At 38.6% G+C, this 25,750-nt stretch overlaps 1 protein-coding gene across 5 annotated transcripts in view; it reads left to right on the top strand.

The window, feature by feature from the left end:
* Window positions 1-25,750, top strand: part of DENND1A (DENN domain containing 1A) — a 381,020-nt gene that overhangs the window by 91,772 nt on the left and 263,498 nt on the right. For 4 of the 5 annotated variants that reach the window (XM_073313958.1, XM_073313955.1, XM_073313954.1 and 1 more), the window contains exons 4-5: window positions 15,315-15,364; window positions 24,775-24,894. In XM_073313958.1, coding sequence (XP_073170059.1) covers window positions 15,315-15,364; window positions 24,775-24,894 — 170 coding nt within the window. The remainder of the gene's footprint in view (window positions 1-15,314; window positions 15,365-24,774; window positions 24,895-25,750) is intronic. The other variant, XM_073313956.1, reaches the window with a different exon arrangement.

Below are 25,750 nucleotides of genomic sequence, written 5' to 3'. Positions count from 1 at the left end.
CCAGTCAGGAGTGGAAGCCTGTTGTGTGCTACCTACTGTACAAAAGTATATGAAGACTAGTGGGCATATTTTTCCATGACAAATGAGACTCTTATTGGGTAAATTGGAAAACTACAACAACTGGATTATTACATTCTTAAATAATTTAGCGCAATGCTGCTATTGTCTCATTTTTTGTTTTATTTATTTAGTTCTGAGGTTTACCGTTTTTCTTTTGACACCTTCCATTCATGTGAATCAATTCTTCATCCAATTTTGAAACATCTGAATGTGGCGTGTCTTCATTAGGATTAATTCAGATAGTTTAAAAAAAAACAAACCTAATCTCTAAGAAAATCGGACCTAAAGCCCAAATCTAACTGTAATAAACAACATTCTCGAATCATGTCATAGATCAGCATAAGGTTTCTTGTTAAATAAATAGGATAAATATTAGAAAATGTTTTAGCAATTACCCTTTTATAATATGTAATCTGCAAAAATGTTGGGCAGTGGGTGGTGGTGATAAATTAACAAAACGAAATCTTTCTCATTTATTTAAACAGGTTTGTCTTTTATGAACATGTCTTGTTAACTATGCTTTGCTATGTCTTACTGGTGCTTCTTGAATAATTTGTATAAACTATGCAGTACAGATTCCTTATTTTAGCACTAAGACTTACAAAGGCTTCTTTTAGCAGCCTTTAATTTTGTACTTATGTATGTGACATAGCCTGTGGCTGTGATAGCTACTGTGAATCCTGCAGTTGTTTTGGGATGAAAGAAGAAGGCAGCTGGAAACTCAGTAGCTACATCTAGCTGTCTACCTAGAGAAGGCCTTGATTTCAAGTTTATCTAAACAAGCTCGACTAATCCCAACTATCTAGGGGCATCCACTGTCAAAACAAGCAGCATGGCCCTAAGGCAAACACAACCATACAGAAATGAAGGCTGGGACTTCCAATACTCCAATGACTACATACTGGAGGCTTTTTTTCCCCCTGAAAGAGGGTAAGAGAGGTAGAATTTGCATAATGCCTTTTCATTGGAAACTTTTGGAAAGCTGACAGAGGTCCAGCTTATAGCTCTGTAGCCACAATACAGGGTCTATAGGAGAATCCTTGAATGACCTAACCATATTGAAAGGAAAAATGAAAGCGCCCAAGTATAGCCAAGTGAGAGAGGAAAAGAGGGCTGCTGCATTGTCTAACATCTGCTCTACTTCTCGTTAGTTTTGTTCTTTGGTATTCTATGTGGACTTTGGAGAAACCTAAGACAGCCTAACATGAATCCTATAATCTTCCTTCTGAATATTTATGTAGTGTGCCAGCCTCTAAGCTGTCCTTTGCATCTTCCTACTTCCCCCTCATTTTCATGCTCTCAAATGAGGCCAACATTTCAAAAGCTAAATAAATGTTTGTGAATGTTTATAAAAGATTTGCATAAATTTGTCTTTGTTTGACAAAGATCACTTTTTTTTTTCTTATGCCAGTTCTGAAATTTTTTTTAAAGGTTTCAGTGCTTGTCTTGACAACAAAGTCCTGCCTCAGAGAACAATGATAGCTGATTAAGTGGGTATGTCATTGTGGCTGAATAGAGCATTTGAGACGGCATTTAAAAGAACCAATCATCTGAAGGCAAAATTATATCATTTAGCAAATATTATCCAAAGTATATGTTTAAATCTATATTTTTGTTACTGTATAATTAAATTAGCCTTTGAAAATGGCAAAAATCTTATAGTCCTAGAAGCAAATAGTTATATACCCTCAGTTAACAGTTTTCACATAAATTCTCTCAAATTCATAGCTGAAAAACTCCCAACCTTAGTTTCTAAATCTCAAAACTGTATTTATGATTTAATACAATGGCAATTTTTACACAGGTTTCAGAGTAACAGCCGTGTTAGTCTGTATTCGCAAAAAGAAAAGGAGTACTTGTGGCACCTTAGAGACTAACCAATTTTTACACAGTTAGCTGTTTTCATATTGATATTTCTCATCCATATCAATGTATTCACTCCTGTGGTTACCACAGAAATGGATTTGATCTTTGTAAATTCATTGTTATTCTAGATATAATTCTTTAACTTCTTTCCATAATTTAAAATTGAAAAAAGAATAGAACATCCCCTGGACAGATGTAAACCTTTGTATAATCTCCGTTAGGATTTATTTTTATCGTGTGCCAAGAACAGCTAAGATTTTTTAGCTAAGATTTTTGTTTTTAATTTAGAACATTATTTATTTGGGTGACGGCAGTGTGAAGTCTGTGGGAAGAGCTGCTAAAATGTTTTAGCTCAATGTTACTCTTGGGTTGGTGCTAATGAAAAAAGTAATAGCCATTTCTTTTTTGTTCTATTAGTTTAGAGTTTTAAGTTGTCATTAAGGCACAAACTAGAGCTACTTCTCTGACACAGTTTTTATCACATCTGCTAGGCCTGTGTCCCAGGAGGAGTTGTGTAGAGCAGTGAATTCAGCATAGGCCCATTATCTACTGCTTTTGCGTATGTTGTAAAAGGAGCGAGACCTCAGGGAGGCTTGGAGCCTCCTTCCGTGTAATGTCCAAGTCAGATTTGAAGGACTGGTGGCAGGAAAGCTTTGGCCTTGGGGTGTGAATTCTAAGAAACAGAGGCACAATTAAGTTTAAAAAATTCAAGGATTTTGAGCTTGATAATGAAAGATTTTTGTTTTACTAATGCAAGCAGAAAAGTTGCCCATCTGTGCACATTTTTTGTGAGTGTAAAATATTTCAATACTAAGAGCTCTTAAGATGCTTACGAAACATTATTTATTTCAGTGCTGTTTTCACTGTCTAAGGGTTTTTTTTATAGAACCATCCTGGGGGCAAGTGATGGTCACCACTGAAATGGTGTTATTGTTTCATTCCAGTACCTATTTTTCCTCTTCTCCATCACCATCTGCGAAAAAGGGGAGAAGTGAGACTTACAGAAAGCTTCCCTACCCTTGTTTTCTAATTGCATGAAGAGATAAGAGTTAATGGATTTTTTAAAAAGCTTTTAAGGAAATGGATGAGCAGGAGCTATAAAGTTATATTGGAATGTTGTTTTTATTACAGTATTGCTTTAATACTACTAAATTAAGCTAATTAAATTAATGCTACTAGTCAAATATTGCTATTTTGTCAGAAAAAGCTCTTAACGTGACTGATTACTAATTTTGTAATATTCAAGAATTATCTATTATTCTACCATAAGAATTATTTTAGTGCTTAATATTGCTACTATTGCTACTGTACACTGTACAGGTTTTTCACTTAAACGCCTCTTTTCAGAAGTTTATAACTGTAGGCTGAAACTTGGCATAAAAAGTGTTGGCTGGGGAATATTTTTAAAGGAATTTCTCCCAAATATCTTCAGGGATTTTTCTTTTTAAAGGGAGAGGGAAGGCAAAAGAAATGTGGTTTCACTCATACAGTTGTTTACATTTAATACTTCTTTTAAAAACCAAATTTTGCCATGGTTTATTTCCAATGTAAACTAAATATGCTGCTGTTTTCGTTGTGGTTGTGATACCAGTCTTCATATGTAGCATGTTTTTTCTTAAGTTTGAGAATAATATTGCATCTGAATTTTTACTTAACTACATAATTACATGTCGTTACATTGAAGATTGTTAATAATCTGTAATCAAAATAATGTAACTTCATAAAGGGACATATGCATTATATAATGTAGTAAACATAAAACCCCTAACAAATGCAAAAAAAATTAAGTCTCAAACCTCCAATACATAAGCTTTGCTGAACTCCATTTAACCCTCCCATATTACTTCTACCTGTGTTCAAGTTTAGGAAGTGACTGAATTTCACATATTATGAGCTTGTCTCACAAGACTGAATATTCTTCAAACTGAAATTTTGATATGTCACTGCCTTTTTGTGTCCATTTTAAACAGACACCTTGTAAAGTGTTGTTCTTAACATTTTAACAAAATATAATTTGTTTCCAGTGGAATGTACTGTGTGTAAGAGGGCGGTATGATTGCTCAGAGCTCCAGTATGAAACTGGAGAAAAGCCTGTTGAGAGCCTTTGGGTTAAGTTTAGAAGTGAGAGCAACAAGGTTGTTGTCGTAGTGGGCATGTGCTATAGACCACCAAACCAGGAGGATGAGGTAGACGAGGCTTTCTTCAGACAATTAACTGAAGTTTCCAGAACACAGGTCCCAGTTCTAATGGGGGACTTCAATCACCCTGACATCTGCTGGGAGAGCAATACAGCAGTGCACAGAAAATCCAGGAAGTTTTTGGAGAGTGTTGGGGACAACTTCCTGGTACAACTACTGGAGGAACCAACCAGGGGCCATTCTCCTCTTGACCTGCTATTTACAAACAGGGAAGAATTGGTAGGGGAAGTAGAAGTGGATGGCAACCTGGGCAGCGGTGACCATGAGATGGTTGAATTCAGGATCCTCACAAAAGGAAGAAAGGAGAGTAGCAAAATATGGGCCCTAGACTTATGAAAAGCAGACTTTGACTTCCTTAGGTAACTGATGGGGAAGCTCCCCTGGGAGGCTAATATGAGGGGGAAAGGAGTCCAGGAAAGCTGACTGTATTTAAAAGAAGCCTTATTGAGGGCGCAGGAACAAACCATCCTGACATGCAGAAAGAATAGCAAATGTGGCAGGCGACCAGCTTGGCTTAACAGTGAAATCTTCGGTAAGTTTAAACACAAAAAGGAAGCTTACAAGAAGTAGGAACTTGGTCAGATGACTAGGGAGTAGTATAAAAATATTGCTTGAGCATGTAGGGGTGTAATCAGGAAGGCCAAAGCACAACTGGAGTTGCAGCTAGCAAAGGATGTGAAAGGTAACAAGAAGGGTTTATACAGGTATGTTAGCAACAAGAAAAAGGTCAGAGAAAGAGTGGGACCCTTAATGAATGGGGGAGGCAACCTAGTGACAGATGATGTGGGAAAAAGCTGAAGTACTCTATGCTTTTTTTTGCCTCGGTCTTCACAGACAAGGTCAGCTCCCACACTGCTGTTCTGGACAACACAAAAAGGAGAGTACTAGTGGCACCTTAGAGACTAACCAATTTATTTGAGCATAAACTTTTGTGAGCTAGAGCTGTAGCTCACGGAAGCTCATGCTCAAATAAATTGGTTAGTCTCTAAGGTGTCACAAGTACTCCTTTTCTTTTTGCGAATACAGACTAACACGGCTGTTACTCTGAAACCTGACAGTATGGGGAGGAGGTGAGCAGCCCTCAGCGGTGAAAGAACAGGTTACAGACTATTTAGAAAAGCTGGACATGCACAAGTCCATGGGTCCAGATCTAATGCATCCGAAGGTGCTGAGGGAATTGCCTGATGTGATTGCAGAGCCATTGGCCATTATCTCTGAAAACTCCTGGCGATCGGGCGAGGTCCCGGACAATTGGAAAAAGGCAAATATAGTGCCCATCTTTTAAAAAGGGAAGGAGGAGAACCAGGGAACTACAGACCGGTCAGCCTCACCTCAATCCCTGGAAAAATCATGGAGTAGGTCCTTAAGGAAACCATTTTGAAGCACTTGGAGGAGAGGAAGGTGATCAGGAACAGTCAACATGGATTCACCAAGGGCAAGTCATGCCTGACCAACCTGATTACCTTCTATGATGAGATAACTAGCTCTGTGGATATGGGGAAAGCTTTTGATACGGTCTCCCACAGTATTCTTGCCAGCAAGTTAAAAAAGTATGGATTGGATGAATGGACTATAAGGTGGATAGAAAGTTGGCTAGATTGTCAGGCTCAACGGGTAGTGATCAACGGCTCGTTGTCTAATTGGCATCCGGTATGAAATGGAGAGTCCCAGGGGTCAGTCCTGGGGCCAGTTTCGGTCAACATCTTTATTAATGATCTGGAGGATGGTGTAGATTGCACCCTCAGCAAGTTCACAGATGACACTAAGCTGTGGGGAGAGGTAGATACACTGGAGGGTGGGGTAGGGTCCAGAGTAACCTAGATAAATTGGAGGATTGGGCCAAAAGAAATCTGATGAGGTTCAACGAGGACAAGTGCAGAGTTCTGCACTTAGGACGGAAGAATCCCATGCACTGCTACAGGCTGGGGACTGACTGGCTAAGCATCAGTGCTGCAGAAAAGGACCTGGGGATTACAGTGGACGAGAAGCTGGATATGAGTCAACAGTGTGCCCTCATTGCCAAAAAGGCTCACGGCATATTGGGCTGCATTAGTAGGAGTATTGCCAGCAGATTGAGGGACGTGATTATTCCCCTCTATTTGGCACTGGTGAGGCCACATCTGGAGTATTGCGTCCAGTTTTGGGCCCCACACGACAGAAAAGATGTGGACAAATTGGAGAGAGTCCAGCGAAGGGCAATGAAAATTATTAGAGGACTGGAACACATGACTTATGAGGAGAGGCTGAGGGAACTGGGATTGTTTAGTCTGCAGAAGAGAAGAGTGAGGTGGGATTTGATAGCAGCCTTCAACTACCTGATGGGGGTTTCAAAGAGGATGGAGCTTGGCTGTTCTCAGTGGTGGCAAATGACAGAACAAGAGGCAATGGTCTCTAGTTGTTGTGGGGGAGGCCTAGGTTGGATATTAGGAAACACTATTTCACTAGGAGGGTGGTGAAGCACTGGAATTGGGTTACCTAGGGAGGTGGTGGAATCTCCATCCTTAGAGGTTTTTAAGGCCCGGCTTGACAAATTCCTGGCTGGGATGATTTAGTTGGTGTTGTCCTGCTTGAAGCAGGGGGTTGGACTAGATGACCTCCTGAGGTCTCTTCCAACCCTAATCTTCTATGATTCTATGATTGCATACAATTTAATAACGTACTGACTGCTTAGGTTTAGATTTAAGTAAGTAAAGAAGTTAATATTCAAGATCTCTTTTGCCAACAGGGCATTGGCATGAAGTTCACACAGATTTTGTAGGTCATATAATTTATAGTGCTCCAAATTGTTCTTAACTCAGATGTTTTTTAAAACGTGGTTCTAAATAGGGTTGTCATCAGTTCTAAGTAGAAGTGTGTTTTGGTGAGCTGGCAACTGAATTGTTTAATTTTTAAACCTGATATTCCACATTAATATTTAAAGTTTTAATAACAAATTGTTATGTTAAAAGTATTCTGAGAAAAGTTGAGTATAAAAATAGGCTAGCTATTTTTGTGGCTGTGGAAGTAAATTACAAAAATAGCCACATTTCTTTAAATTTTGTAGAAAGAATATTCAATTTATTAATAAAACTTCACCTCTCAAATCAGTGTACTTTAATGTGTTAAAGTAGGATCAGCAACTCCATTATAAAATGTTAACATTTTCACTATGCTTATAGTTGTTGTTCAATGTGTCTGCTTGGGAGCAATGTGTAAAACCTGTTTTTTAAGACCTCTTTGCCCCTATTTCTTACAGATGTGTGTTGCTTTAAAGAATCTAATTTCAACTTGGACAGTAGCACTCAGAGTTTGTAAAATTAAATTGTTCTGTTATGTTGTTGTCAGCTAAAATGGCTCTTACCAAGGTCACAAAAAGCTACTTCATTTCTGCTATCCCTCGAAGTGAAGATGATGTCTGCCAAGGGGGTTCATTGGTGGGTTTTTAAGTGGCTGAGGAGCCCAATTCTTGCCCTGCAGATTTTCCCGCAGAAGTGACAGGTGTAATCTTGGAGGAGACACAGTTGTTGGCTGGACTGTTGTGCCCTTTCTTTCCTTTGTTGTTTCTTTGTCTCATGAGCATGTTTGTTCTCCTCAAAGTGAGCTGTGGCTTGGTGTATAGTGTGGCGCTGCTGTGTTCTGTTCTACTCCAAGCCCTCCCAGTTTGTTGGGTTGATGCCTCCCTCTTTAAGGTGTTCTTTCAGTATGTCTTTGAAGTGCTTCCTCTGCCCTCCGCGGGCCCATCTTCCCTGACTTAACAGAGAGAAGAGTACTTGCTTTGGGAGGTAAGTGTCAGGCATACATACACAGTGACCAGCCCATCGGAGTGGCGTTTCATGACCTGCACTTCTATATTGCTGATGTTGGCTGCAGAGAGAACGCTGATGTTAGTGCATTGGTCTTCCCAGCTGATCCTGAGAATCTTCTTGAGGCAACGCAGCTGGAACCACTCCAGCCTCTTGAAATGTCATCTGTAGGTTACCCTGGTCTCACACCCTTAAGGAAGGGTGGGGTTGACAACTTGTAAACAGCCACCTCTTGGTGAAGTCAGGGATCATGTTCTCATCCTCCTTGATCACAGTCTCCTCCCTCCATGACACTTTGTTTTCTTCCTCCTGTCACTCCAACTGTTTTATAGTGTCTCCTCTTTGCTTCTTCTGTGTCCCTCAATCTGTCTTTGAACCGCTTTTGTTTTCCCTCTACCCTTCATTGCATGGGGGAAATTCATCTGTGTTGACAGCTTCAGCTACCATGTTTGCCTGAATGACTTGCAAAGTATCTTTGTGCTCCCAACCTCTTTCTCCTCTGTTCAGTTTTGCACCTCTGACAGCCTTGCCAAAATCTGATCCTGGTTTAAGGTCAATGTGGTAAAACCAAATTTCATACCTTCTTCCCTATCTTTTTTTTTTTTTTTTTTTTATCACTGGCTCAATTATCCTCCCCATATAACAGGTCATATTTGTCTAGTCTTACTTATTCTCCTTCAACATCCAAATCCACTTCTCCCCCCCACCCCCCCCGTCAAGGTTCCTTCCCCACTCTGAACTCTAGGGTACAGATGTGGGGACCTGCATGAAAGTCCCCCTAAGCTTATTCTTACCAGCTTAGGTTAAAAACATCTTCAAGGTACAAACTTTGCCTTGTCCTTGAACCCCATACTGCCACTACCGAGCGTGTTAAACAAAGAACAGGGAAAGAGCCCACTTGGAGATGTCTTCCCCCCAACATATCCCCCAAGCCCTACACCCCCTTTCCCGGGGAAGGCTTGATAAAAATCCTCACCAATTTGCATAGGTGAACACAGATGCAAACCCTTGGATCTTAAAAACAATGAAAAAGCAATCAGGATCTTAAAAGAAGAATTTTAATTAAAGAAAAAGTAAAAGAATCACCTCTGTAAAATCAGGATGGTAAATGCCTTACAGGGTAATCAGATTCAAAACATAGAGAATCCCTCTAGGCAAAACCTTAGGTTACAAAAAGACACAAAAACAGGAATATGCATTCCATTCAGCACAGCTTATTTACCAGCCATTTAAACAAATGGAAATCTAACGCATTTCTAGCTAGATTACTTACTAACAAGTTCTAATACTCCATTCCTGTTCTGTTCTAGGCAAAAGCATCACACAGACAGACAGACCCTTTGTCGTGCCCCCCCCCCCGCTTTGAAAGTGTCTTGTCTTCTCATTGGTCATTTTGGTCAGGTGCCTTTGAGGTTATCTTAGCTTCTTAACCCTTTACAGGTGAAAGGGTTTTGCCTCTGGCCAGGAGGGATTTTATAGCTCTGTATACAGAAAGGTGGTTACCCTTCCCTTTATATTTATGACACCCCCAATTTTTATTTTTTATATAATCTCGAATGTCCATACTTTTCTCTACATCCCACTGGTAAACTCTTGCCCACGCTTTGGGTAATATCTCTTTTTAACTTTTGTGTCTTGTTTCTCCCTGGTCTCTTGCTTGGCTCCCTTTCAGTCCATCTATGTATAGGTAACTTAACCATCTTCCTCCGTGTTACTTCCCTTTTCTGACTCAACTCACCTTTCTCCAGGAGTTTCAAGCTTCTTGTCTTCACTTTCATGACCTTTCACCACTTCTCTTCTTACTATACTTAACTTTGTATCCATCTCCTATTCATCCCTGTGCCTTTTTCTGTGGCATATCCTATGCCTAGAACAGTGTCCTCTGTTCTTGCACCAAAATGATCACCCAAGTTCATCCTTGGAACACCTTTTTCTGCAAAGCCTTTCTATCTCAAGCCACAGATGGCTGTGACGGAAGTGGGGCAAACTTGCTGAGGGTGCAATCCACACCATCCTGCAGATCATTTATGAAGATATTGAACAAAACCGGTCCGAGGACCGACCCTTGGGGCACTCCACTTGATACCGGCTGCCAACTAGACATGCATGGTTCAGTGTATGGAGTTCCAATGGTCTGTTGTACTAAAATTTATGTCTCAAAAGTTTTTAATTTCAGATAAATATAACTAGAAACTGTTGTGGTGAGAAGTTTACATGTGCATGATACCATTATGATCCATTAGTTAAATCCAGTGATGAGCTGCCAAAATCTTAACAACCGGTTCCCTCCTCACCCCACGGGGGGTCATTGCCCACCCCCGTCCCCCGGGACTCCTGCCCCACCCACCACCCTCCCCTGTCCCCTGACTGCCCCTCCCTCCTGCCCAAACTCACCTCTGCTCTGCCTCACTGGGCCTGAGCGGGAAGCCGCCACTTGCTTCTCAGCCTGCCCCGGCTTCCTGCGCAAACAGCTGATTCGCAGGAAGCCGGGGGAGGAGGGGGGCGGAGAAGCAGAGCAGGGCGGCGTTTAAGGGTGGAGGCAGAGCGGAGGTGAGTTGGAGCCTGGGCGGGGGGAGCTGCCGGTGGGTGCTCTGCACCCACCAAATTTTCCCCTTGGGTGCTCCAGGGTTGGAGCACCCGTGGAGTCAGTGCCTAAGGCACCACTTTTGGCCGGTTAAATTTAGAAGCCCTTTTAGAACTGGTTGTCCCTCGTGGAACAACCGGTTCTAAAAGGGCTTTTAAATTTAACAACCGGTTCCAGCAAACTGGTGCGAACCGGCTCCAGCTCACCACTGGTTAAATCTACCTTAAAATTTTTTTAGACATTAGTAGTTTCACTATGGTTTGTCCTGGTTACTGAACACTCTCTGCCCTTTTCACTATTATTTGGTGTTATTTTATGTCCCCACCCTCTCCTTATGTATAATCCCTCTTAAAAATTGAATCAAAATCTATCCTGACACAATCTAAGAAATACAGAGTTAATGTTTAGATCACTGCAGCTTGCGCAGCACACATGGTACCAGTACATAGTGTCACATTCAGCTCAGAGACCCGTGCAAAGAGTAAGCACAGAGTAGCAATTTAAAAACAAAGTTTCAACATTAATTTGGAAAATCCTTTCACCTTGTTGTTTTGTTCAATACAGTGGTGTCCTTTTGAGTGTTCATCTGTGAATGTTTTTCTTAACAGTAAAGACATAGTGACTGTTAGTAAAACACAGTTTTCTCACTGCAGATTAGTTTGGTAGTTTTTTAGCTACAAAATACAATTTTGTTTAGATTTCATTTGAACAGAGGAAATAAAGGAGTTAGGTCTGTTTGTAAAGCTTTAACAATGGCTCTGGGAAAAGACACTACAGAAGTGCAAGGTAGTTATGTTACCTGTGATTATGTTTGCCGAATTCTCTTCTAACCCCTTCCCTTCACATATGCACACAACCTGTATGAAATGTTCAGTCTCATTATTAATTATTCCAATTAACTTAATTGAATTCAGCCTTCAAAGATTCCCTTCCAGACAGTACTGTGGTGAATAAAATTATAAATGTAGAACCTCACCTGGCTTTGTCATCTAATGGTTGAGAAGTTGAATGCTGGAAGGGAGGCTGGAGTGCTCAGTACTAGTCTGAGAAGTGCCAATGTTCCTTCCGCTAGAGAGTTGCCTGCCTTCTCTCCTGGCCAGAAAGCAAGGAATGTTAAAATGTCTGAGTCAATGTACAGTATGCAGTAAGTGTATACTAAATTCACAGGTGATCAAACAAGTATTTTTATCAGCAGATTCCAATTTATTGCATGTAAGCCACTTCATCTTACTACATTGAATTGTGTAAGATACAAGCATAGACTCTGTGTATTGAACAAATACATGTTTGAATATTTTTATAACCCCTACTTCCCATACACCTTTAAGTATTACTTGGGGTGGGGGTTGGAGGTAGGTTCAGAGATTGCCTCCTTCATAAATTGCCCTGTAGTACAAAAGGGCTGAATGCTGTATCCTTGTCTCATTTATTTTGAAACTTTGCTTCTGAAACCAAACTTAATCAATGAGCTCTGTGTTGTCTCCGATAAGTTGTGTGTAGGCTATATTGATCGGGGAGGATTTTAGAAAAACCTTATGGGGTTTATAATGTCAGCAGTGTTTTGATTATGAAAAGAGTTGGAACCTGGGGACATGGAACCAGGTGGTGTATGTCCTGAAGCCAGTGGTGACACAGCTAGACTGAATCCCTCATGGGACACAGTTCATGCCCTGCACTTTAACTGTGGTGACTGGCTGCTATGGATGCACTTTTTCCTCATTAAAATGTTAAAAATCAAACTGCATATAAAAAGAATTGTGAAAATGTATACTTGGGAATTGATCCAGAAAACTGGCACCTGATGCCCTTGAGACCTTGATTTCAGCTATTGAGTCATTTACATTTTATCCACTCTGTATTTTTTTTACATCTTGTGTGGTGGTGATTGTTGGGGAGGGATAAGGAGGTGTTTCAGCAGTTTTTCCTATTGGAACATAGACGTGAGGAAGTAGAGTAAGAAAACAAGGCCATTGATACCACCTCTGTTGCCTTGCATGTCAGCTTAAAAGAAATTATAAAGCAAAGTAAGTATTAGAAAAAATGTTAGTTTTGTCTTAATACTCTTTTTACAGTAGCCTAGTGGGATCGTAAAGAGATTTTGGTCCTCCTGTGATTCTCCAACAAATAGTCATACACCCAAAACAACTCCTATGGGAATTTATTTTCACATGAGCATTGCTGACTTTTAAACAGAGCAAGGTACAAAATACACACTAATAAATGTACAGTAATTAATACAAAACTCAGAGCAAAATTTTGAGAACTCTTTTAATGTTCTTACTATTTGCACCTGGATAACCGTCGTTTTAGGAATGCAAAACTATTTTAGATAATAACTTCACTAATTATGAAGATCTGTTTTTTAAAGAGTTTATCTGTGTATTTTTAAATTTAAACCTGTTAGTGGGCAGTCCTCACCCCCAAAATGTAAACTTAGGGAAATGCATATGTGATGTAATGTGCAACGGGATGTATCCTTTATATCCGGTAAACCAACTGGAGATCTACGGCTTCAAAATGCTGTAAGAGTTAGATAGATTAATTAATTATTATTACAAAGCCACACAAGGATGATGACATATGCCAATGCAGTTTGGGCACATTTTTCTAACAAGTGAGATTTTAATTTTAATTCTGTGCTTTGGAAGATATGCAATATCAAGAAGGAAGTGCAAATTAGGTTCTGAATGATTTGTGTTGCATTGTCCCTGTAGTAACACAATGCTGATAGTATGATACAATGTATGTTAGAAATGTGTTATTTTATTATGTGGATATTTGTACTTGTAAGTATAACAAATATTAAATCTTATTTCAGCGTGGTAATAGAAAGCAATATATTCTACCATATTAGGGTAACTATGATGAGCTGTTTAAAAAGCCTGGCCTATTATCTTTTAACATTGCTGGATATTAAAATTCCCTCTAGCAACCTTGCAGTGTTCTTGCTCTTAAAAATAGTAGTTTTGCAAATGCAGTCATTATGCCAAGTAGAATTTTTAAATTAATTAATAAGACCAATAAATAGTTTTAGTTTTGAACCTATCAGCACTCCATTTCAGTTTGCTATACTTCATGTAATGGATATGGGCTTTGTGTAAGATTTAGGGCAAATGTGCAAGATTTAGATTTGGAAGTCATGGGTTTTTTTATGCATAAGCAACGTAGCAAATGGAGGGTCAGATCCTGCTATCAGATCTGCACAGATGGGTCCTTTGAAGACAGTAGGGCTCTGCACAAGGATGGAACCATTTATATGGATCATATTGCAAATTCAGGACACTATTTTATAAATAAAGTCCTATATTATTTATGCCAACAACAGGTTACATTTTATGCATAATATTTTTCAAAACTTGGGGTCAACCTTGAACCTGTGGTTTCTCTGTAGGTGTCTTGTTGAAATTGCAAGGGGGAGAGCTGAATGCTTAGCACTGAATTTTTCAAGAAACCCTTCCTTAAAAAGAGATGTTAAATATTTTTACCAAACATATGCCAAGAAGGGAAATTCCCCTTATCAGTCTCTACATTAATTCTTAACTAGGAAACGTGGTAAATTATAAACTATCTAAAAAACCTCCAGAAGGGTACAATATGAAAAATTGAGCTTGAAACTATAGTAAAGAATGGGATATGTTCAATTGAATTATGTAGGAGGAACATGCTCTTACAGGGGAAGTCAATATACTTTCTGCTTCATTGAATCGGTTATTAGATTGATGTGGTTTATTTGTTCAATGAGGGAGTTGGTTTTAAAAATAAATGAAGCAAGAAGCATCAATTCAGTTGGCACTGATAATTTATTATTATTGGTCACAAAGTTCTTCATTTGTAAATCGATCCTTTATTTATCAAATTGGCTATGATTTGCCTTAGGCGGTCTTGTTTCAGTTTGAAGCAAAAAGAAAAATCTAGTTTTGAGATTTCAATATGAAGAGAAAGAACAGGCAATGAAATGAAGTGGAAAATGTGAGTAAACTAGTAAAGATTTGTGGTGGATTTTGTGTTAGGGAATTATAGCTTTGAAAGGGTGTGTGTGTGTATATATGTGTGTATATGTGTGTATATATATATATATATATAAAAATAAAATGCTTTGCCTATGAGTTGCTGGAAATCTTGTAACACACCTTTCTACCTTACCAATTTCATGACAATGCTTTTCTTTAGTGAATGAGATTTTTAATAATTAAACATTACATGAAAACTTCATGCAGCGCTGAAGCTTTGTTTGCTTTATTAAAGTAAAGTGTATAAATAAGGAATTCTAATAAAATCCATTCACACTTCAGGCTTCCTTACTAATAGATAGATGCAATTTTTCTTTAACATTTCCTATTAGACCAATGGGTTTTATCTTTTTTTTTTTCCTATTGATGTTGGGAAGCATTTTCTAATCCCACAGACCCCTGTTCCTAGGTAACAAGCAAAAGCTGTGCCAGCAGAAGCGGTCCTGCCAGGCCAAACCCATGTGGTTTGGTGTTATTCACTATGATCCATATGGTCAGGCTAGAGATTGTCCCCAGAGGGGTGTTAACACTCAACAACCCAACCTCCTCCTTCCCTTTGGAGCTTTGCTAGATGGCTCCTGCTGCTTACCCATGTGTGAATCTTGATTAATTTTTCATTTTTAATGAAGTTTGATCATGTTTATTATTTCACATGATTGACTGCCTGGTACTCCTTCCGTGTAATTGATAAAACGAATATTTCTTCATCTGTCTTCTATTTCTTCAGGGCAAAATTGTGAGATTATATGCTGTGGTTAATGTTAGATTTATTGGTCCCATTAGATGTATAAATTATCTCTTTTTCTCTCCACAGGAAGTTCTACAGACTTTGACCAAGTTTTGTTTCCCCTTCTGTGTGGACAGGTAGTGTTAGATTTTCAAACTTTACGAGAAAAAATCTTGTCAATAAAACTGCTGCAGAAAATAAAAACCATACCACTCTTAATGTTCTGTCTGTTTGACTGATTTAAAGCACCCAAATGCAAATTATAGTTGCAATATCCCCTTTTCTTGAGGATTTTATGGGCACTGTCAAAAAAGTTTAAAAGATAGAACTGTGCATTGGCAGGAGTCAAAATGCATTTTCTTCTATTTTTAAACAAAATTTGGATGCTAAAATTAAATGTTGCTAATTTAATATATTCTAAGAATGGTTAATGCTAAGAATCCCTTAAGAATTTAGGGGAAAGTTGGCAGTTGTGTTGTGGATATTTAACATAGTTTGTGACTTGTTTAGGGGAGTTAAATAAGGACTAGATTACTTGGCAAGTTAATATTTTCTATTGGAAATATTTAATTATTGGATTTTAAAAACATACAAATTGCTTTTTGTTTACTTTTTGAAAATAGAATTATTTTAACCAGTTTCATGGAGATTGTAAATATTCATATGCTGAAATGATACACCATTGTTCAAATCGCACAACAGCAACAAAAAGTTGGTTGACAGCATTAGTTTTACAACAATTAATATTCTGAACTTTTTTGACTGTAAGCTGAAACTGATGCTAATCACAATGACTAGACCATTATAAGAACACGTTTTGCTCATTTTAGTTGTGTTTGCATGATTCCTACAGTAGGAATGAGTTTTTCTGCATAAATTGTATTTATTTGCAATTCATAACTCCTTTATTTTTCCTCCAAGCAATTGTTCACCTATCATTTTTATCCCACAGGCCAGCCTGAATATGTATGATAACTCAGTATCTTCTTTTTAAAAGGAAAATAAAAAAAACCTGTTGCTGTGGAATGGGGGTAAATACAGAACTTAGATAGTTTTATTGCATCCTTAGAAAAACTCACCTTTATTTAGAGAGATGAGGTGGGCAAGCTAATATCTTTTGTTGGACCAACTTCTGTTGGTGAGAGGGGCAAGCTTTTTAGCCACACAGAGCTCTTTTTCAGGTCTGCAAAAGGTAATTCTGTGTGTGTAAAATGGTGTGGCTCAAGAGCTTGTTCTCTCACCAACAGAAGTTGGTCCAATAAAAGATATTACCTCACCCACCTTGTCCCTCTAATATCCTGAGGCTGACATGGCTACAACACTGCATACACTTTTATTTAGACATTCTTAACAATTGCTAATTAGTAACTTAATCGCACATGCACAGTCTTAGTTGGTACAGAATCTTTTAGTCTCTAGGGCATTGTCTTGAATATGGGCCAATTCAATAGTGACTAAAAGTTATTATCATTGGAAAGCTCTTCACTGGCCTTTGTGAAATTAGTTGCTCTCAGTCCAGTTCCTAGAGGACAGGTGTCCACATAATAAAACCACACCACAGTTTGTCCTCCTTATTGGTAATCTCAGCTGAATGGGCTATGCAGACTGAGCTGTCCTTTCAACCCTAGAGGTGGTCCCTCCAGGTCAGGGTTGAGAGACATTGGCGAGGCACTGCTAGGGGGAAGCTTGCATTGCTGCTGCCTGTGCGGTACCTGACCTGGATGAATAGAAGATTCCAGTCTCCTGGCTGTCAAAATGAGTCTTTTCACCAACACTTACAGACTTTAAAAAAATTTTCACTTAAAAGGACAATCTCTTAAACACCACAAACATTTCTGCTATTTTACATTTACTCTTTTGACTGATCTTGCTTGCCTCTCTTTGTAAGAGTGTCATGATATGTTTTTGTTTTCCTGAATGTTTCATATTCATTGTACATGTAGAAGGGCAGCTTCATTTTTAATAGAAACATTTGTGCCTACTTTACATAGGCATATTTAGGTTTGGTATAATTTGATTTTATTTATAATTTTGACAGGGTAATATCAATGTTTATTTTAAAGAATTTATGAAATTTTTTATCAATTTAATTTTTCAATTGGGCAAATTTATGTGTTTTAAGCACTTTTTGTATTTAAATTTTCACAGTTGCTCAATAATGGGAGAGTGAGACAATAATTATTTAATGACAGTAGATGTTGAGATTCAAAAATTAAAGGATTATAACTGTTAAGACACAAGTTGTCAGCATCATGTGTCAAAATATAGAAAGTAAATATCCTTAAATCAAACCCTAATAAGTTCTCAAGCAGCATTTTTCTTACTTTGCCTATATGAACATTTTGATTATTATTGATGGAAATATATTTTCATTGGTTTGTCTGTGTACGGTGAAATTGATGTTTATTGACACGTACAAATAAAAATCTAATCCATCCTAGCCTAGGCATATTGTGCCTTGTTTTCTCACTTTGCCAATTATATAAAATTTTTGGGAAAAAATTTAAAAATTTATATATTTTGTGCAAATGGCAAGAACAGAACAGAAACTGAATCTGTGATTGGCTGAAATGTGATTCAGCTGTTGAGCCCCACTCTGAGTGCCGTCTTATCTCTCCTAAGATCATAGATATTGGAGATCAGAAACACCTTTAAGCAGACATTGATTTTCTGAGACCAGTTAAAGCGTATTCTCCAGAAACATATTAAATATTTTCTCCAATTTTAAATGACGCAGGCAATGGGTTTCCAATACTCCATACTGTATTTAGGAATCTTCATATACTGAGAATGTGACAAGTATACTGCTACATCTCTTCCCTTTCCCCAACCCAAAAATATATCAAGTGGCACTGAACAAGTGGTATCTACTTACGATGTTAACTTTACTTTTAAGAATGAATCACATGCGGAATCTGCACCTCTAATCACTTTAGCAGCCAATGACAAATGAGAGAGAGAACACACATTTAATCAGTGAAACGCAAATATATTAAATACAGGTTTATAATTACCAAAGAAAAATGAAAAGATACTATTGATTCACAGTTGCAAGTTGCTTTCCTGGACTTTGGCTACAATCAAGTATAGTATCAGATAAATATGTAGTGTTCTCTCTGAAAGGCTATATCTGGAATTTGCAGGGAGATAGGCAAGACCTATAAGATTAAACTTGTTTCCAACTGCTGTAATCCAACAGCTGATCTCTTTTATATCCATTTACATTACACTATATTTGAAATAAAAATAAATTATTGAACAACTGGCCACATAATTAAATGACTTCTGAATTTATTGGTGCAATCCCTCCACCCCCAATATTCTCAGTAAATACTTTGTCTGGCATCTTAAGTCAAGAAAATATTTCTTCTATAAGTGATTTCCTCCTCAGTTCAATGTTAGAGGGATTTTAACCTCCTGTATATGCCTGAAGAAATGTATATTTGATCAGATCTCCAGTTATCCGCATTCTTACTCTTTGGTTTTTGTGCAATAAAAGTTGCTCTTCTGACAAAGCAATCGAGAAAAACATTAATCCTGTTTCATTATAAGTCTTTTAAATAGTTTCCAGTTGCTAGGTTTCCATTTTCTTAGTTGTAGGTGTAGTATTAGATTCTATCTCTAACAGTGGAGATATTTAGTGTCAGAAATTTTTCAGTAACTAGGCAGTTATAGTGTTCTCTATAGGATGTCAGTGATCCTGTGGTTCAAGACTCTCCCAGAGCACCAGAAAGATAGTATGATTTTGTATGGGTAGGAACAGATGCTGACATAAGATATCAGAGATGCTTCATTATCAGAAGATGTAAACCTTTCAGTCACCACCTCACAGGCCCAAAGTACACTATTATAATTCACTGGTAAAATTCTTTCTACAGTAAAGGACACCTTATCTCTGGGAACGTCATAGCCATGATCAAATCTTGTCATTTAAACTCATAGACTGCAAGTATTACGCGTTAAGATCTGCCTTGTGGAGATCACATTAAAAATGAATGAGACACTTGCAAATTCTAGCCAATTTTTCCTCTGGGTTCGTAATACTACACCTGTTTAGAGAGTGGGTCTCAAGAGCAGGAACATTTCAGATGTCCTGTTCTTCCAACTATGCGTTTATTGTTGGTATTACCTCTTCAACAAATAGAAGCCAAGGAGTTGCTAAAGGCAACATCTTGGTCTCTCCAAAGTCCTTTTAATTTAGCCATAGCAATTTCAGACAACTGGATATCAAAAACTAAAGGACAATTCAAACTTCTTACAGAGCACATCTTCAGGATGATGAAAATAATTCATTGAGACTTTAAAGCTAATCACAAGCCTTTGAAGTGTATATCATGAACATCTAATTGTAAAATTGCCTTATTTTGTGTGTGAAGGCTTTAGTACACATTGAGGCGTCTAAATTTGCACCATTGCCACTAACACACTTTATACGGGAGCATCCATTTTCTACTGAGTAATTTGAAGCATCTTCAAAACTTTGAAGTCCCTCTGGAAAGGAAGAAAATAGTGCAGCGTAGTTATCCTGAAAGCATGAATCTGTAAGAATATGAAGAACTTTGGAACCACCAAACTCAACATTAATAGCCTTTTTTCATACATACAATAAGAGTGAGGCAAAAGTTATTGGTTATAGGCCATGAAGTCTCAAGAGCTTTCTGCTGGAAATGTTCATTTTGAGTTGCACTGGCTTCGAGATGTGCAATCTAATTTGATAATGTCTAAATTACACTCATAGCATAGATAATATTCAATATTATCCACACTGTAGCTGAGAACGCATCTGAAGTCAAGGAAACATAATGATCCTAATGGACAAACTCAATAACGCTGTATCTTGCAGCAAGTAGGAAGAGAAGCTGATTCAATCTTGCCAGGTTAGGAAAACTTCAGTGCACAGAAGAATAATATTCTGGCAGGCAGATTGAATTGCTTGTCAAATGGACCTCAGAAGTGAGCATTAAACCAGGATGACAGAGACAGGAGACATCTCAAATGAGGGAGAAACCACTAAAATGTCCCCGTCCCCCCCCCAGAGGTCATAATGGTGTTTTTAAAAGGAAAATCTTCCATATAAGAAATGGCTTAAAGGCACCATGCTGTTATCTGTCCCTTGGGGTTAAATTACTTCCTGTAAATGCTAGGGTGACGTATCTAAATTACTTCCTTGTAAATGCTTGGGTGAAATATAAAGGTGGGAAAATGCATAATACTAATACCTCTTCTATGCCCAGTACCTCTTCTATGGCTATTCTCCAACTACTGGAGATGGTCATGCCCAGTCCAGTTAAACTTGGATCAGTCTGAACCTGCTCTCTGGAATCAGGGATACATCTGTCTGTGGTTACTTTATGTGACAAAGTTCCTCCTCTACCTTGGTGGGTACTGCGCTTTTTGACAGATTTGCTCACCTCAGAGCTTCATGGCAGCCCTCAGTTTGGCTGCTTCTGCTAGAGGCTCAAACCTGCTGTACACTCAGCTAACCTGATCACTGGCCAGCATGGGGGAAATGGAGAACAATCTCCACAGTCTCTGTTGTCCCACGAAGTGGGTTGGGGACAGGCCAGATCCCTTTCCAAATTAGACCTTCCCTTCTGGTCTTGCTCACAGACCAGGTCAACTCCTCCTGTGTCCGATCAGGAGTTGGGGGAATGGGGAGAACCCGGGCCTGCCCTCTACACTGGGTGCCAGTCCAGGACCCAGCCCAGGACCCTGTGGATAGTAGCTGTCTACATCTCCTGAAACAGCTGCGTGACAGCTACAACTCCCTGGGCTACTTCCTCATGGCCTCCCCCCAGCACCTTCTTTATCCTCACCACAGGATCTTCCTCCTGAAGCCTGATCACACTTGTACTCCTCGGTCCTCCAGCAGCACGCCTTCTCACTCCCTGTTCCTTGCATGCCCTCCACTAACTGATGAGAGGTCCTTTTTAAAACAGGTATCCTGATTAGTCTGCCTGCCATAATTGATTCTAGTATGTTCTTAATTGGCTCCAGGTGTCTTAATTAGCTTGCCTATCTTAATTGGTTCTAGCAGGTTCGTGATTGCTCTAGCGCAGCCCCTGCTCTGGTCACTCAGGGAACAGAAAACTATTCATCCAGTGGCCAGTATATTTGCCTTCTACCAGACTCCTGTACCCCTCTGGCCTGGGTCTGTCACATTTAAAAATCGTTTTAGAATATACACCTAAGCAGGTGGAGAGGGGAGATTTGTGGTACTTTGTCTTGGGAATTAAACAGGCCTTTTTCCATATAACATCATTTGGAACAAAAAGAAAAGGAAAAGGAGGACTTGTGGCACCTTAGAGACTAACCAGTTTATTTGAGCATAAGCTTTCGTGAGCTATAGCTCACTTCATCGGATGCATACAATGAAGTGAGCTGTAGCTCACGAAAGCTTATGCTCAAATAAATTGGTTAGTCTCTAAGGTGCCACAAGTACTCCTTTTCCTTTTCTTTTTGCGAATACAGACTAACACGGCTGTTACTCTGAAACCTATCATTTGGAACAGAAGCTGATTTAAATGATAGGTTACAGACTACAGTTGTTAGTTCTGCAGTTTCGCTATTGAGTTTCTTTGGAACTCTCAGGTGAATCTGGTCTTGGTGACTTATTACTGTTTAGTTTATCAATTTGTTCCAAAATCTCCTTTAATGACACCTCAGTCTGGCACAGTTCCTCAGATTTGTCACCTAAAAAGAATGGCTCAGGTTTGGGAATCTCCCTCACGTCCTCAGTAGTCTTATCAGAGAGCCTGTAATCTAAAAAGAGATAATGAGGGAGGTAAAATGTTCAATAATCATTGGCACATGGCTTGTGAATTCCAAAGTGATCTTTTAAATATACACATTTTAAAAAATTGCATGTTCCAAAATGGTTTCTTTGCACACTACTGAAATACAAATAACCTGCCCATTCACCAAGCATTATCTAAATCAAGGTTTGATTAAAAAGAGAGTACCCCATGATGCTTAAGCTTATTACCTATGCTTTCTCTGCTAACTTGTCTTTTAATAAACAAGTTCCTCTCTTCCATAGATGAGGACTGCTTCCTCTCTTTTCCATAATTTTAACTGTGAGTTTAAATTCTATTTCTCATATACCCTTGGCTTTCAAATTTGTTAAAATTAAGCATATAATCTTCTTTTAAAACATAGTATTAAATTGCTGTAGTAACATTATACCCAAACTTTACAGATAAAACATAACACCAATAAGAGTGGAGCTTGTGGTAGTCCCCGGTAGTCCTTTGCAGTTTATAGGAGTGTTTGTTCTCTTGGACGTTAGCATGATAGGATAGCAATACTTACACTAAATTCTCAGCTGTTGAATTGCTTTTGAATTGAGTCTTTGGGCATGGCTACACTTTAAACTTCAAAGCGCTGCCGTGGCAGCGCTCTGAAGTGCGAGTGTGGTCGTGCGCTCCTGGTACTCGACCTCCACGAGGGGATTAGCTTAGAGCACTGGGAGCGCGGCTTCCAGCGCTGGGGCACTGTTTACACTGGTGCTTTACAGCGCTGTAACTTGCTGCGCTCAGGGGGTGTTTTTTTCACACCCCTGAGCGAGAAAGTTGCAGCGCTGTAAAGTGCCAGTGTAGCTATAGCCTTTGTTCAGCTTCAAATTTGGAGAAGTAGAGTATGTGTCTGTTTTGGTGCTTCGTTTTGTGCTTCCCTTCAGCATTTTTTCCTTCCTCCTTTTGACTACACAGAGAGGTTTTTCCCTTTTAAATTTGATAGTAGAATTTATTGTCCTATATCCTAAGGCTCTTTCTTTATTGAAAGTCTATCTAGTTGTTGGTTTTCACTGGGCACCGTGTGAATGTAACAGGTCACATACATGTTCATTGATGGCATTGTAGATAGCGCTGTAGATTTCAGAATAGACTGAGTAGGATATTTCTGACTGGTTTAAGGTTTGTAACTGTATCTGTTGAGTGAGCCTGAACTTAACAGTAATTTTCCTTTTATTCCCCTTTGATCATCAAGATGGCGTTAATATACTTCATAGCTTCATGTGCAAATGCTATTCAGTTGTTAGTGTTTATAGTATGCTTTAAACTGGAGCGTAATTTGAACAGTAAATATTTTATAGTTAATTGTAGTTGTATTAAAATCTAACTCATACCAACACTAGTTCTCAAATGAATTCCTAATCCAAATTAAATAAAGCCTCCAGTAAACAAACATATTGGTCCTGGTTTCAACACTGTATTACTCCAGTTTTATTTTAAGCACTGGAGTTACACCAATGCAAAACTGGGATGACCTGATGGTGAATCAGCCCTACTGTCTGTTAATTTTAGGGTTTTTATATCCCCTACCAGCATGGTATCTATGCATTTCTGTATTAGGTGAGATTTAGACAGAAATGTGATAATGTTTAAAGAAATCCCATATCTCCCTAAATGAAATGGTTTATGCATTTCATTTTGGAAATATGCCTTTTTTAAAAAAAGGTTCTATTTTATATGCACCTTAGAGAGAGCCGATATTTTTTAGAAATGTGTTCTAGACCTCAAACTGCAAGCAGTAATATCCTTTATGATTTATAGTGTTAAAAATACTTCGGCACCCTACTTCTATCTTTTTGGTGCATTGCTTTTTTCTGTGTTCTTACAGAATGAAAAGCTATGTTTTGCAAGTCTGAGCGGATATTCCTATAGTGATGCTTTCCACTCTGGTTTGGCAGAGAGCCATCATCTTTAAACAATGTTGTTGCGTTGTTTGGGCACACTTTTAGAAGAGGCAAATAAGCATTTTGCTGTAGAGTGGAATTGGATTATAATCTTGAAAATCAGATACAAACTATACTGTCTATAGGGGTTTAAAAGTCACTGTAGTGGTGCACTAGCATCAGTTCAGCATCTGCTTAGCCACAGTACCAGCTGTGGAGGTATATTTAAAGATTTTCATGTTTTGAGGCAGACAATCAAAATAAGATACTAACTTTGTTACAGAAGTTTTATTTACCTTTATCTTACTGTGCTGCTGTTAGGTTCCCACTTTAGCCAATACTGCCTTGTAGTAGAAATTGCATAGCTGCATAGAGAAATGGGGGAAATCATCTGGGAGGCCTTCATAAGCCATACATTTTAGAGGGGTAGTTCTGTGCTCATTCCCAGCCTAATTGGAAAACAGAGAAATATAAAATGAATCAATCAGTATACTATACAAAGCCATAATGTCACCAAATACTATTTGAATTTAAAGCAAAACAATCCCTTGAATGAAGAATGATATAGAAATGTTTTGCACTGAGAGTGGATGTGAGTTTAGTTGGTGCTGTGTATTGTATTGACTCTAATCAACGGCCATGTCATTGTTTGTTTTAAAAACACAGGAAATTCTTCCACTACTGTTCCACATCTCCAAAAAACCCAAGAGATGGATTCAGACTTGCATTTGTAAAGAGTGTAAATGCTCAAAGTTAATTTCCAAAGAAGCTCTGCAGAGAGAGGAAATGAGGTTCAATGACTTACTCTGATTAGATACTTCTAACATTGAATAAGATGAAATTAATTTTTCCTTTTGTTCTCTTTATTTCTAGCCTTACAGTTAGCCAAGTTGGCCAGAACTTTACATTTGTGCTCACAGACATTGACAGCAAACAGAGATTTGGATTCTGTCGCTTATCTTCTGGGGCCAAAAGTTGCTTCTGTATCTTAAGGTAAGTCTGGTTGTGGTCTGGCTATTGGCTAGCTCTGAGAAACAATGTTGGCCTTTGCTTTGTTATACTGCAATTATATTTTCCAGCTGTTCAGAATTATTTTCCTATCTGGTCCTCAAAAAGTCACTGCACTTCTGGAGAAATGGTGCAAAATATTCTTGCACTTTGGGTTCCTCTGATGATGATTAGATTTATTTGTAGTCAATGTACTTAAGTTAACAATGTGGAAAAAATTAACATCTCGATGCAGTAATTTGACACAGCATAGCATGATGGCAACCGTTATCTTTAGCTGTCACAATTGATCCTGTTAAGACATTTCATGGACATTTGTATATGCAAGTTTTATTAATAAAGCGTTTGTTGGTAACTGAGAGAATATCTTGCTGATGCTGTACCTATCCTAAGGCTCTGTAATTATAACCTCACTCCTTTCTGTTGATGGACGTGTGAATGCAATCTAACCTGATTATAAATACTGCTACTCGGAGACAGAAACAATGTGCTTCACATAGAAAGTGAGAGGGCTGGAGCTGTATCAAAATAGTTCCTCGTGACTCCAGGCCGGTATGCTCTGGGGCAACCTTTGCTTAGTTTTCTATTTCCTTTTGCTACCAAAAAAAAAAAAAAAAAAGACGAAAATCAGATTTCAGATCTATTGTTTGCCAGGCTCCTGCTGAGAACCTCCTGTTGGGGAAATAAAGCTATGCACACTGCTCCCTGTCAACCTCTGTTACCTAGGTGTAGCAGTGGCCTGCCTCCTGTCTCTTTCTATTAGAAGAAAGAGGCTCATGGAGAAGCAAAGCGAGCCAGGGGAAGTGCCCCTTGATAAAGCCCAGGTAAAGACTGTACTGAT

The sequence above is a fragment of the Lepidochelys kempii genome, chromosome 16 (assembly GCF_965140265.1).
Source record: "Lepidochelys kempii isolate rLepKem1 chromosome 16, rLepKem1.hap2, whole genome shotgun sequence".
In the NCBI taxonomy this organism is placed as follows: domain Eukaryota; kingdom Metazoa; phylum Chordata; order Testudines; family Cheloniidae; genus Lepidochelys; species Lepidochelys kempii.
This window is presented reverse-complemented; position numbering and strand designations above follow the sequence as displayed.